This window comes from Staurois parvus, unplaced genomic scaffold (genome assembly GCF_062004578.1).
Source record: "Staurois parvus isolate SC_StPar_1 unplaced genomic scaffold, SC_StPar_1.0 ptg000081l, whole genome shotgun sequence".
NCBI lineage: Eukaryota > Metazoa > Chordata > Amphibia > Anura > Ranidae > Staurois > Staurois parvus.
In genome coordinates, this window is record NW_028317877.1 from 5612833 (window position 1) to 5626168 (window position 13336).

General features: G+C 39.1%; 1 protein-coding gene across 14 annotated transcripts in view; it reads right to left on the reverse strand.

Moving 5' to 3' along the window:
• The window catches only part of ARID1B (AT-rich interaction domain 1B), a 513434-nt gene that overhangs the window by 454970 nt on the left and 45128 nt on the right, over positions 1-13336 (reverse strand). For 9 of the 14 annotated variants that reach the window (XM_089669752.1, XM_089669749.1, XM_089669746.1 and 6 more), the window contains exon 2: positions 10002-10199. In XM_089669752.1, the coding sequence (XP_089525878.1) occupies positions 10002-10199 (198 nt within the window). The remainder of the gene's footprint in view (positions 1-10001; positions 10200-13336) is intronic. The other 5 variants (XM_089669757.1, XM_089669751.1, XM_089669747.1 and 2 more) reach the window with 1 other exon arrangement.

Genomic DNA, 13336 nt, shown 5'->3' on the forward strand with positions numbered 1-13336 from the left:
CCTTGTGCCTGGAATCATTGCCCTGTAAAAAACTAACACTTAACAAATTGGAATATATTTATTTAGTGGCAAATAAGATTGCGCCCCATCCATTCTTCCTGGTGTTATAGCAATGTGTCGTGTTTGTGTTACGGAACGGCAGTCCCATGACCATCCTAGAGTTTTCCAATGGGTAGAACAATTCAGTCTTATTTTGATGGAGTCAGTATTGGAATCTTTAAGTTTGAAATGTTCTATAGTGTTTAAGGACTGAAATATGAGACAATGACAATAAAGACAACAAAACTGCTTACAAGGCTATCACTGGTATACATGAAATAATGCAGATCATCTAAAAGAAAATCTTTTACCAGCATCTCACAAAAAACTCTACCAAATATACTATATGTCCTAAGGTATGTGAACACCCCTCCAAATTGAGTTAAGCATTTCCTGTAAAGGGTAATTGTAATGCTACAGCAAAGACTCCTAGATTGTAAGCTCCAAAGAGCAGGGACCTCCTTTCCCTCTTGTATTGAACTGTATTGTTGCTGTATTGTCTCCCATTATATTGAAAGCGCTGAGCAAACTGTTGGTGCTATATAAATCCTGTATAATAATAATAATAATAATAAGACATTTTATACAATTGTGCACTTTTTTTTGTGCTGCAATAGTTTGGGAGAAGCCCCTTTTCCGCTCTAGCATGGCTGTTCCTCTGTGCACAAAAGTCAGGATCACAAAAATGTCTCCATGTGGCACCACCAAAGGCTGGAAGATTTATTTTCAAATAGTAAGACATCAACACCGCCAGTCCTTAAAACCCCTTGACACATTTTGTATCAAAGTACTTTCCTTTTCCTGTGAATTTAACATTCCAGCTGGGCAAGACTGAGATGTATGAGGCACACTGGGGATGGAAGCAAAGGTCCCCTAGCGGCAGCAAATTCTTGTAAAGACATGGTTTGACCAGTTTGGTGCTGAGGAACTTGAGTTGCCTGCAGAGAACATTGACCTAAACCCTACTGAAATGAAAGCCATGTCTTCATGACCACAATCAGTGTCTGATCTCATAAATGTTCTGTTGTCTAAATGAGCATGAATTCCCACACACAGACACAATTCAAAAAACTCTTCGCAAAATGTGGAGGCACACCCCGTATTAATGATCATAATTTTGAAATGGGAGGTTTAACAAATTTGTATAAATTTGATCATCAGATGTCCACAAAATGTTACCATATTGCATATGTGATTGTTGCAATTGACAGCTCCTAGTCACCAAATTTATTAATAGCATTGCACATTTGTTGTCACGGACACACAAAGTGCCCTGATGTAGGTTCCTATGTGGCCAAACTGGGATAACATACTTTTTTTTAGAGGTTAAAGTCTTATCCAGGTTATTGATAGTTTGAATTTGTCTATTGACCCTTAATGCACTAAAATTCACATGCATGCCCTTTCAGCAAACAAAGCATAGCGAAATACAAAAACAAAAATGTGATCTATTGCAGCATGCTGGCCCTTATATATGATGGCTGCATTACCTTTCTATTTTTCAAGCTAAGAACATTTTCAGTAAGTACAAAAACCTGTTTATGGTGCCAGAAATGCAGTGTCATTGTCACTTTCTGTAAGCTTGAAAGAAAGTACAAGCATCCTAATCTTTCTTGTTTAAGCTGCTAGTCCAATCAATTCACCATGTACTGGACACAAGCAAAGGCAGATATGTTTATAAGTCTATGTTTGTTACCTTTGCTGATATGGGGCTTCAGTAAATGGTCATTCTGGAACACAGAGTTCCAGCTTTTTTTACCTTTTGTTTATGTTTGAAGTCCAGGCTGTGTGACAGCCATGGCTTTTCCCCATAGATAAAATGGAAAAACTAGTAAAGGCATGAAAAAAAAAAAAAGACAGGAAGCATGTTATTCCCAAATTTATCAAGACACGCTTTAAGCAATTTTCCATTGCAAGCAATGATTTTTAACCAATATGAAATATTTATAGCAATAGCAAATGGATCAAGTCACTTACATAGGTACAACCTTTTTATAGTTAGTCTTTCCAGGTATTACAGAACAGAAATAACATTACACAGGCCAACACACATTTTGGTACCTCGAATGTTAGACCTATTTTTGGGTATTTTTTTCCCTATCAGCTCTAGTTTTTGAGATACAGCATAAATGCCATATTCTACTCTTCACTCTGGTTGCTTGTCGAAAATCAGGATAATTTAACGTAGGGTTTTGTTTAGTCCCAACCTCTACTGTGCTCAGTCTGCAAAAATTAAATGCCATGATTGGCAATATACATACACCTCCTATGCGATAACTATAATACAGTTAATAGCTTACACTTTAGAATCCAATGTTTCCGATGTAAAATTACAGCTGGGAGTAGATAAACACTCTCCCTATTTCTGTTAACTTGTATGCAAAAACACAAAACTAGGTAACAGAAGAACAAATTGATCAGCAAGCTGACTAAAAATGATATAGTTATATGAAAAAAAAAAAAAAAAATTTAGAGCCAATGCAGTCTAGCAAATGCAATTTTCCGAATCAGCACCTTAAAGATCCCAAAGAAAAAAGGTCTAAAAAGCAAGACACCAAAAAATATATATAGATTTTGTTGGGCTGTATCAACAATTAGGAATACCTATTACTAAAAGTTAAAAAAAACTTAGAACCGCTTTTTTTGTTGTTGTTTTACAAAAATAGTGCATGTGATATCATACAAATGAGCACATACACATAACTATTCACGAAAGCTATTTGTAGAGCATGGTGTAAGGCAAACGTATAACCACTACTGTCTAGAATGTCATTCAATGGAAACTTATATCTTGCTATCACAGTAGGAAACTATCAAGAGCACAAATGATGAAGCTTTAAAAAATGTGTCCCCAGGATTAAGAACTGTAGAAAAACGTGAGCTCCTTCTTTTAGAAGATCTTTAGAAACTCGAGCCTGAAATTAATATAGTACCTTTTTGCAAAAGTTTGTGTACATAACCTGCCAAGCCAACAGTAAATTACTTTCTTTGGAAACTGTCCAAGATCTCCAAGTTGGAAAGCTACCCACTAAGTCCAAAATATCCCCTTTCCAGAATGCAGTAATGCTATGCAGGATCTGAGCCAAAAAGCTTTCCTACAGGCCACTTGCATTTACCAAGGCTGAATTAGAAGGCAGTATTTACATAGTTATTCCTTAAAGCAGTACCGGGTTTATCTGAGCTTATTCAATAATAAAAATGTTATAGAAAAAAAAAAAGGTGAAATTCTACTTTACCCAAAGAGTGGAAATACACTGAATAAAATGATTCTCTAAAACATAACAAGGATTCAGGAAAGAATAGGTATAAGTGTTTACTATCCGTTTTTTCATCATTCCTGCAATTTTACATGAAATGATCACCAGGGTTCCTAACAATTTTACATACTGCCTATAAAAACCGATAATAGGTACATTTGTCACATCTGTACATGGACTTTTAAGGAGAGCTGAACTAAAAAGTGAATATTTACTATGCTATAGGGAACATATAAAAATCACAATTATGCCTACACAGTACTCTGAAAAATATACCTTTTGTCATGAATTCTCTATAAACATAGCAGTGCAGTTTCTGGTATACGAGTGTGCCTAGACAGTCCTTTGCCTACAGCCACATAGCTGTAAATCTGAAGCGTGTAATCTAAGGCACTGCTGCCTTTGATGGCTAGTTTTTGGAGACTTAAAGTGAGGTTTGGTGCACACCACAATGCACATGCATCACACGGAAGAGATGTGAATCAGCACTTCCTATAGTGACATCTAGGATGTAACACTCTCTTTCTTTTACCATACCTATTATATATAACCAATTATATTACAGTGAAAGCTATTCAGCAGAGGGACAAAGACACAGGGGACATATTTCGTTATCAAAAGGGAACCTACACTGAAGAATTATGTGAGCTGCCAATGCGGACCTGTGTACTTCTGGAAATGCTAGTTGTTACCATAACTGAATAAGTGGTTTCAGCACTTTTGAGATTAGAAGTCTGAAGTTTTCTCTGACTTTCTGAATTGCATGCTTGTCTAGGTCAGAGACCTAATAGTGAAGACAGTGGATCTGCATGGCAACTAGGCAAATCACAACGTCAGAAGTTGGATTTCAGTGGTGCTATATTTCTCTTAGTACTATCACAATATTTTACAACTGTGTCTGGCTTTTGCACTGTTGGTGTCGGCCTTCATTTGAGCTCTCATCTGTATCTACATTAGAATCAAGCACCAAGCTAAAAGGTGGGATCTGGGCAGATTATCCATTATTCACTACAGCCCCTCTCTGTTGCATTCTTAATACTAACTCAGCGAAAGAAAATTCTAAACCTTGCTAAAGCCCAACTGAACTTTCAGTTTCAATTAGCTAAAGGCATTCCATTTAATCAAAATAGAAAGTTTGCCAAGTTTTACCATTTGTTGTCATTAAGGACCCTTTCACATGAAGGGTCTGATCAGGTCCACCTGTCAGTTTTTCAGGTGGACCTGATCAGACCCTCCATTCACCCCTGAGAATTGGCGAGTGTAAATGGACTTGTGTCCATTTACACCCACCTACCTCCAATCTGGTCATCCCCTTCCATCTAGGCAGATCCGATCATAGGGCAGCTGGATGTAAACGGACAGTAGAGTCCATTTATAATTGGCCGTCCACAGAGCAGAGTGGGCTCTATGCATGTCCCTGTGCATAAATTGATTGAACACAGACCTGTTATCTGCTCAAAGAACCAGCAAACACAAATGCTCCTGCGCTTGGGGATGGACTCGATGCTACAACCACATTAAGAATGTCCTGGAACATGCACACCTTGCTGCCCTCAAATGGACCGGGGGAATCCAAATATACTGAATGGGGAAAGAACAAAAAACAAAATAGAATGATAAGCACACACCCTGTAGGCTGCATCTCTATGAATTAATAAGTGTCTCTGCTGGGTTTCAGATCTACTCTCTATATTAAATCCATGTCCCATGGTTGTCTATGGCAAGCAGAGCACTAGGCAGCTTCGTAGCGTTGCTCATCCATCCATTTATTTATTTAAAGGCGAGCAGTGCAGTGCATCACCAGGGAAGGATTTTTATTATTTTTTATATATGTGTAACTTTCCATTTATTTATTTATTTTCCACTGTGCACACTTCTTATGGTTCATATGATTTTATGATTGTCACTAGTTTCAATGGTTTTATTTGTGCGTGTATATATATATATATATATATATGTGTATGTATTTTTTATAGACCTTTCGTGTTTACTTACATTATGTCGATTGCCCCTGTGACTCCTCCACCTGCACAGGGGAGTGTCCAGGACGGCCCATGTGACCTTTGGTTTAACTAGTAGTGAGCATATAAAAGAGGGAGCAGACATTTGGTCAGTTGGCTCTGAGGAAGAGGCAAGTCCTCGAAACGCGTCAGCCTTTTGGATGTCTAAACTCCCTATTGTGGACTGTTACTCAGCGCGGTGTTGATCCAGCTGTTCTTCTATGATGTGCCTTGACTATATTGTCGTTTGTGAGTACAACACCTACTTTATTTTTTATTAAACATTTTTTATGGTAATGCACTAGGCCTGTTATCTGCTCACTCTGCTCTGACCAGCAGGGGATCAGTGGACAGATCCCCTGCTAATCTAATCAAAGTCTGCCTTGTATGAAAGTGGTATTTGAACCAGCCACAGCTTAGGTATTAAAGTGGGTCTTGCCAGCAGGCTGCAGAGAGGGACCCTTGTTCCCTTCTCATTTTAGAGACCTGTGTTATTTTTTAAAGTTTCTCAATTTTTATTGTTGCCAGTTTGATCAGTTAACCAAATGTTATGAAAAAATGTCCGAAAACAATAAAATCAAGGAATAATTATTGGTGGATTAATAATTGATTGCTTTTTCAATTTTTTTTAATTGTATTCATATACTGTATAACGCCTCTGCAAACAACAACAAAAAAGATAGGTCTATATGTGTCTATGCACACTGATGCCTGAGATAATTAAAAAATAAAATAACCTCACACAGTATTATACTGAATTTAATGACAACTGAAGGAGAAAAAAAATTGTAACAAAAATACCATAGCTTATAATATGCTCAGACATCTGACTACTACTATATAACGATTATACATTTATGCTCATATGGAAACCTTAGATACATCAGCTTTACACCCGAGAAGGATCAAGCTACAGTAGGGCTTGAAATTTCCATTTGCCTGCTCGCCAATGGCGAGTGGAAATTATGATGGGGGCGAGTGTGTCCCCCAGGGCCGTTTTGCTGAGCAGGCTCAGAGCTCAGGCCGGATCTGTCATTAGCACTTGGAGCCATCAGACTGCTCAATAGCTGAGCGCAGTGAAAGCAAAGCAAGGAGTGTGTGCTGTGCTCTCTGCCTCCCCCTAGAGTGCAGTACCCGGCTCTGTGAGTGAACAACAAAGTACGGCAACTTTTTATGGAGGGGGTGTGTGTGTGTGTGTGTGTGTGTGTGTGTGTGTGTGTGTGTGTGTGTACGTGTGTGTGTGTGTTTCTGTGTATGCATGTACATGTGTCTGTGTGCATGTACATGTGTGTATCTGTACGTGTCTGCGTGTATGTACATGTGTGTACGTACGTACATACATGTGTCTGTGTGTACACGTGTGTGTATGTATGTACATGTGTCTGTGTGTATGCACAGGTGTCTGTGCGTGTGTATTTCTGTGTATGTACATGTATCTGTGTGCATGCATGTCTGTACGTGCCTGTGTGTGTATACATGTGTCTGTATGTGTGTGTGTGTACATGTGTCTCTGTGCGTACATGTTTCTGTGTGTGTATGTACATGTCTGTGTGTGTGTACAGGTGTCTCTGTTTGTGTGTGTTTGTTGGTGGCGAGTAACTCTTAAGGCCTGGCTAGTAGCTCAGGACTTGAAATTTTAAGCCCTGAGCTGCAGTATCTGTATGACAAAGGTTTTAGCCATTCAAAAGAAATTTGGTGTTCTAATTATCCATTCATTTTTTCCCTCGTTGGATATTAGTGATCATAACCGTAGTGTGGCTCAGCCAATTATGCTAGCACTGTGAAAAGAAGGATAAGGGCCAACAGCCAATCACTGTGCCAGGTCACTGCCTGCTTATGGATAATTTTCAATTATACAGCAATTAGCAAATGAACAGGAAATCTCAACACTCATCTACTTAACATGTTGTAACTCCTTACCAAAAATCATCTCATATAACCACCTTGGCTTTGTATGAACATGAAACTGGGCAGCTGACATCTGTCACAAAACTGGACCAAGTAAGGGCAACTACTATGATTGATAAGTGGAAGAAGTGTTGCCATTTAGATGAAAGCATAATAATTAAAAGCATAATAAATAAAAGTAATTTGGTTTGATGGCTTGGCTGTATTCCCTTTATCCAGGTAATAAAATATTACATTTAACTCCACCTTGTGGAATGGAACGGTGTAAGAAGCTTAATAGCTGCTATTGTATCACCATTTTGGAGCTGAAAGTACAAACTATTAAAATAATGTATGTTTGCTCTAATTGTCAATATTTTTATTCTATGTATAAGACTAGCATTTACAGCAGGATTTTTCAATGTTCAAGCCGCTTTGTTGAAGTCTTTAAAGTAACCTCCAGTTGCACCATCCTAACCATACATCTCCAGTCCTCATTAACATCCAAAGTGCCTTTATTGGGTAGTCTTCTGCAAACCCATGGAAAAAAGACTTCTCACAGCCTCCCCAGATACTACAGCTCTGCTGTACTTACAAACAACTGCTGACAACTGTTTCAGGGTGGTGTCTCCACCTGAGATTTGTCATTCACAATGCACAGTCTGATGACGCCGCAGAAATTCTGACAATCATGCACAGCATGCTTGATCTGGCACTGCGACTCAAAATTGTTGAAGCTAGACAGAGCCAAGCAACCTTCATTTTCAAAAGAGGTTTAGCAGTGACAGCACCTATACTCTAATGACAATCACTTGAAGTAACACAATGTGGCTTTAAAGCAATTCTGGGTCATCCTCATTTTTCAAACTAGCATCAGCACAGCAAATCCCACACCAATAGGTACCTGCATGTTTTCAAGACTTCTTGTATGCGTCTGGACTGCCTTCCAGGTAGCAACATACTGAGAACTGCAGTCAGTTGTAATGGCATATGTATGCACTATTTCAATATTTAAAAATAGTAGAAGATAATTAAATATACTATTCTATATTTTACTTGTCCCAGTGACCCATTTATTTTAAGGATCCCTGGGTCCACCAAAGAATTCCTAGCGTAACATGCAACTAAAATTGGTAAGCGCAAACATTTAAACATTCATTGTATTTCCAAAAGCACATCAGATGCAGGGTAAACTGGAAGGCCTACAATAATCAACAAAATGCTTACAAGATTATAATTACCAATGAAATGGCTCCACAAACAATGACCATAAAGCACATCACAAATTTTGTTTCCAAAGCCTTATTTCATTTAATTATTTTTATTCAGGAGTAAGCCAGTTCAAACTAACACTTATATGGATAGAGTACTCAATGCTGTCAAGAACCCACCAATCAACTCTGATATGCTGGGCAAGCCTCAGGCAGATGGTAATGGCCAATCAGAAGCCAGCACCATAGAACACATTCACATAGCATTACATGCAAGGACAGACCGTGTCCATTTGGAGTTTTTGTCCCAGAGGTGGCAAAACAAACATTTGAACACAGTAACTGATTAGTGATTGAGTACAGGAGCAAATCTAGGGGGAGCTTGTTTGAGTTAAGTCTACATGAATATGCCCAGCTCTGGCACAAAAACCCAACACAGCACGTCCTCTTAAAAGCTGGGCTTCCTTCAGTTCCCTGCCCCATCAATATCCTGTAAAATCTTTAGGGCTAATTCACATTGGTAGGTTGAATGTTTGTTAAGAAGCCCATTCACTCTAAATAGGCCACAAAGCAAGTAAAATAGTCCATGTTGCATTGTCATGCATAGACTGTTCACATCTATGTACTGTGTTGTGTTACAACATTTCTCTGCTGCACTGTTGCATGTTGGGGTGCTACTTAAAATGAATGGAATCTCACTAGACTGCAGTACACAACATGCCATGCACTTGCAGTAACTCAGGTCACCTAGACCTTTTGGTACTATAGAACATAAATGTTAATACTGCTGTTTGTTGGCCCAGTCTAATCCAGCGGTGGCCCAGTCTAATCCAGCGGTGACCATCAATCTGATGGCCAGCTATACTGATCCTCACACTGAGAATTTTCAATGTAGAAAAAAAAAAAAAAAAAAACACCACAGGCGTACTCCAATAAGGTCAGATGATAAAGAACATATCCATAACCATTTACCCTATCCAAGGAAAACTCTGTGGAGTTTTACCAAGGCTGACCTCTCCTTACGATGATAAAGCTTCTCTGGCTGCTATCCTGAGCCAACAAAGAATTTTGTTCTATTTTTTTTAAATGTGGAAAGGTGATGGTTTTTATAAAATATTTCTGTAGTATTTTGAGAATATGTACTCAAATTTCCCCAAAGAGTTTTACACTCAAAGTTGTGCTAGGGTCAATGTTTCTGTGTATTGCTGATACTTCCCACAAGTAGCTAGATATGGAGTCTATTCTTATGGTTATTCTTTATGGCTTTATTTTCTCTGAATGCTTGTTCAGTGAATTACAAAAGTATTAAAACCAGAGACAGCCAGACAACTAACATTTTCAGAAGTCAACAGAGGCAGCGTTCATATATCTTTCAGCAGCATGGGTTTCCTTCCATTAAAGTAAATCAAAAGGCAACAATGATCCACAAACTGCAGAAACCCATGGCAATGAGTAATATGTCAATGATTGCAGTAAATTGAAATAACGAGGGCTAGGGCTTATTGCATTCACACATTACCCTCCTTTGCACAATATTATTGAAAAAGCCAATATGTACTGCATAGCACTCCACACAAGACTGATAAAACAAATATAAAAGCACAAACCTGCTGCTGTGGATACTGCATTCCTACCATTCCACTATGGGTCCGTCCCTGTATTCCCATCGGATATCTTTGTGGTCCTGGAGGTCCATATGATTGGCCAGGGTAAGGGCTGCTTTGCTGTGTTTGAGAGTAGGGACTATTGCCTATTCCATAAAGTGGAGGCCTTTTCATTACCACTGGATCCATTGGACTTCCCTGCTGGAAAACAAAAACATCTTAATGCAATGAGGTCCATTTGAAATATATATACAAAAATGTATACATTTTTGTGATTTTTTTATTAGCTCTCTGTAGACATCAGCAATGAAGGGGAAAATAAGACACGTATTATACGAATACTGATCTGAACGTTTTGCAGAATTTATGTATATGAAATATTTCTTAGAATGTGCAAATTTCTCTGCCAAGCTATGCTAAGGCTACAGATATAATTCCATCATTGTCTATTTGTCTAAACAATTTTCTAATGAAACACCACACTCACAAATGACAGACCTTGAAAGGTGTCATGATGCACAGTTACGATTATTTAATTTGCACTTTTTGCAGTGTTTATACATGGATATGGAAATGTAAACCAGCACAAAAGCAATGTAAAAGAAAAAAAAATACACATGTGGGAACTGGAGATCCATCATGGTAAAATAATTTTTTATCAGAATTTAAAAAATATAATTAGATCTACTAGAATGGAAAGTAGTCAGCAGTTATTGATTCACCATATATCAAATGGCATATATCATGAATGAATGGTCACAGAACAAACACCGCAGTCCATTTAAGCACCAGATTTTACAACTAAATGCATAGTATGAGCTGGAGCTAGAAAATCAATTTACGTCACCTGCTCGTTTCCCTTCGGAATCTCAGCAGCAGGTAAATTGTGCTGAAATGAAATCCTTCAGTTGGGAAACTGGTTCCTAGGGCATACACTATATAGATAACAAAAATATTGGACATGTGGTTATCAAAACTATATGAGCTTTTTAGGCAACCCACTCCAAAACCTTGGACAATAATTTGAGGGCACCCACCCCTTTGTGTCTATTCTAGGAAAGCTTTTACACAAGATCTTGAAGAGTATTTGTGGGACTATGTGCCCAATCAATTTAAAGAGCATTCCTGAGATCAAGCACTGATGACTGGATAAGAAGACCCAGTATTCTAATTTCTAAAAAAAGGTTTCAATAGCACTAAGGTCAGTGCTTTATGCAGGCCATTTGAGTTTCTGCACACCAAACTCAAACCATGTCTTTATTGGCCAGTTTTGGAACAATTCTAAAAGAAGACAATTGTCTAAAATATCTTTGTATGCTGTAACATTAACAGCATACTTTACGCAATGCATTTAAAGTTTCTACATACTTTTGAACAAAGAGTATAGGCGTGATGGCCAGGTGTCCACAAGCGTTTGGCCATATAGTTTAACTTCCAAATTAATATAAGCACTTACCAACAATACTTAACACCTGCAAGGAAACTGCAGTGGCTTAGAGCAGTGGTTCTCAACCTTCCTAATGCCACGACCCTTTAATACAGTTCCTCATGTTGTGGTGACCCCCAACCATAAAATTATTTTCGTTGCTACTTCATAACTGCAGCAGCTCTTCTCATTCCTGCCATACAAGGTGTCACACCTCCCCCATCCCCACCACACAGAGCTGCCAGCTCTCTTCACACACGGCCCGCTCTCACCTGCTCACTGACACCATCTTGGATCCGCTCTCCCCCCTCCTCCACCCAGTCCCCAGCTAGCCGGCTCCCTGACAGAGACCACTCCCAATCTTAGGACGTCAAAACTTCTTCACTGGTGCTTCCCGTTGACACGTCACCTCGTCTGATTGGTCAAGTTCTAGTCTGCCCTGCATTTAGAGCTGGGGATGATGTCGCCGCTCATCGATGATTGGGGGAGCAGTGCAGACAATGGGCAGGGTGGATGTTGTGGGAGATGATAGGCTGGGGCAGAGGGGTCAGGTCTCATCACTGCTGACTGTTCTCTTACTCATATGTGGGTGTATCTGCATGGGGACAGACCCACCTGGAGATAGAGGAGTGGTGTCTCGGTTCCTAGGACCATCAGAAATATGTTTTTCCGATGGTCTTAGGCGACCCCTGTGAAAGGGTCGTTCGACCCCCAAAGGGGTCGCGACCCACAGGTTGATAACCGCTGGCTTAGAGACTTGGAACCTATTGAAGCATGGTGCCCTGTTAGGCACCTTTCATGTGGGTAGACTCCATTTTGCTCAGCAGAGAGCAGCATGCGGATGACAAGTCACAGCCCACTCTGCTCTATGGGCAGTCAGAAGTAAATGGACCGGCTGTCTGTTTAAGCTTAACTTCCCACTGATCTGATCTGCCCAGATGAAGGGAGACCGATCCCCTTCCATTTGTTTTTAGCAGATCAGATTGGCTTGGAGGCAGGTGTAAACAGACACAAGTCTATTTACATCTGCCACTCCATAGAGGAGAATGGAAGGTCCAACTGGGTCCGCCTGAAAATCTGACAGGCGGATGCAATTAGACCGATTGTGTGAAAAAGGCCTTATAATGTTGAAGTGACTACCATTACAAAAAAATGGAATTTCTACTTGAAATGCATTTATTTTTGTATTTTATTATTTATGTGAATGAAATGGATAAGTGCAAAAGTCCTAAAAACTTGGCCCCTCAACACTCTCTTCAGCTGCACAGAACAAAGAAAATACCTGGCACTTCCAGGTATGGATGAGCATGTGACAGCCTTGGTGCTTGGTAGCTGGCCCTGCACTCTCACATATGGGGGGGGGGGGGGCAGGGACAAAGTGAGTCCTCTCAACCCTGCATAAACTGGCTAGAGATCCTTTTGAGATTACACAGGTATAGCTTTTTTTCTCCTGGCTGCTAAACAAAGTGGTGGGGATGTGAAAGGAAGGAACTGTGCGTATAGGTTGATGGGCCCTGAATGGGCACAGGCATATGATACCTAATTGGTAGATAATGTTTTGTTGGTGAAACAGAACTCTTACTACAATATTATATATGCTGGTAGATGTATGAAATTTTTTTAAATGTACGAATAAAAACGGTTTTATTTATGATGGAACTGATGTATTTGTTTGAAGATTTTTTTCTAATAATATTTTTTAAATATATTAGTTGTTCTTATGGTGTATTGTAAAAAACATTTTTCTGTTCTGTAGTCTAATCATAATCTCCATACCAATTTATTTGAAATATTTTTAATAAAGCATGGCTGTTTTTACACTTTGCACACTTTTTTTGAAATATGAAAATGTGTAAGAATTATAAATGCAGTTATTCCCACAAAATTCTTAAGACTTGAACATCAAACAGCA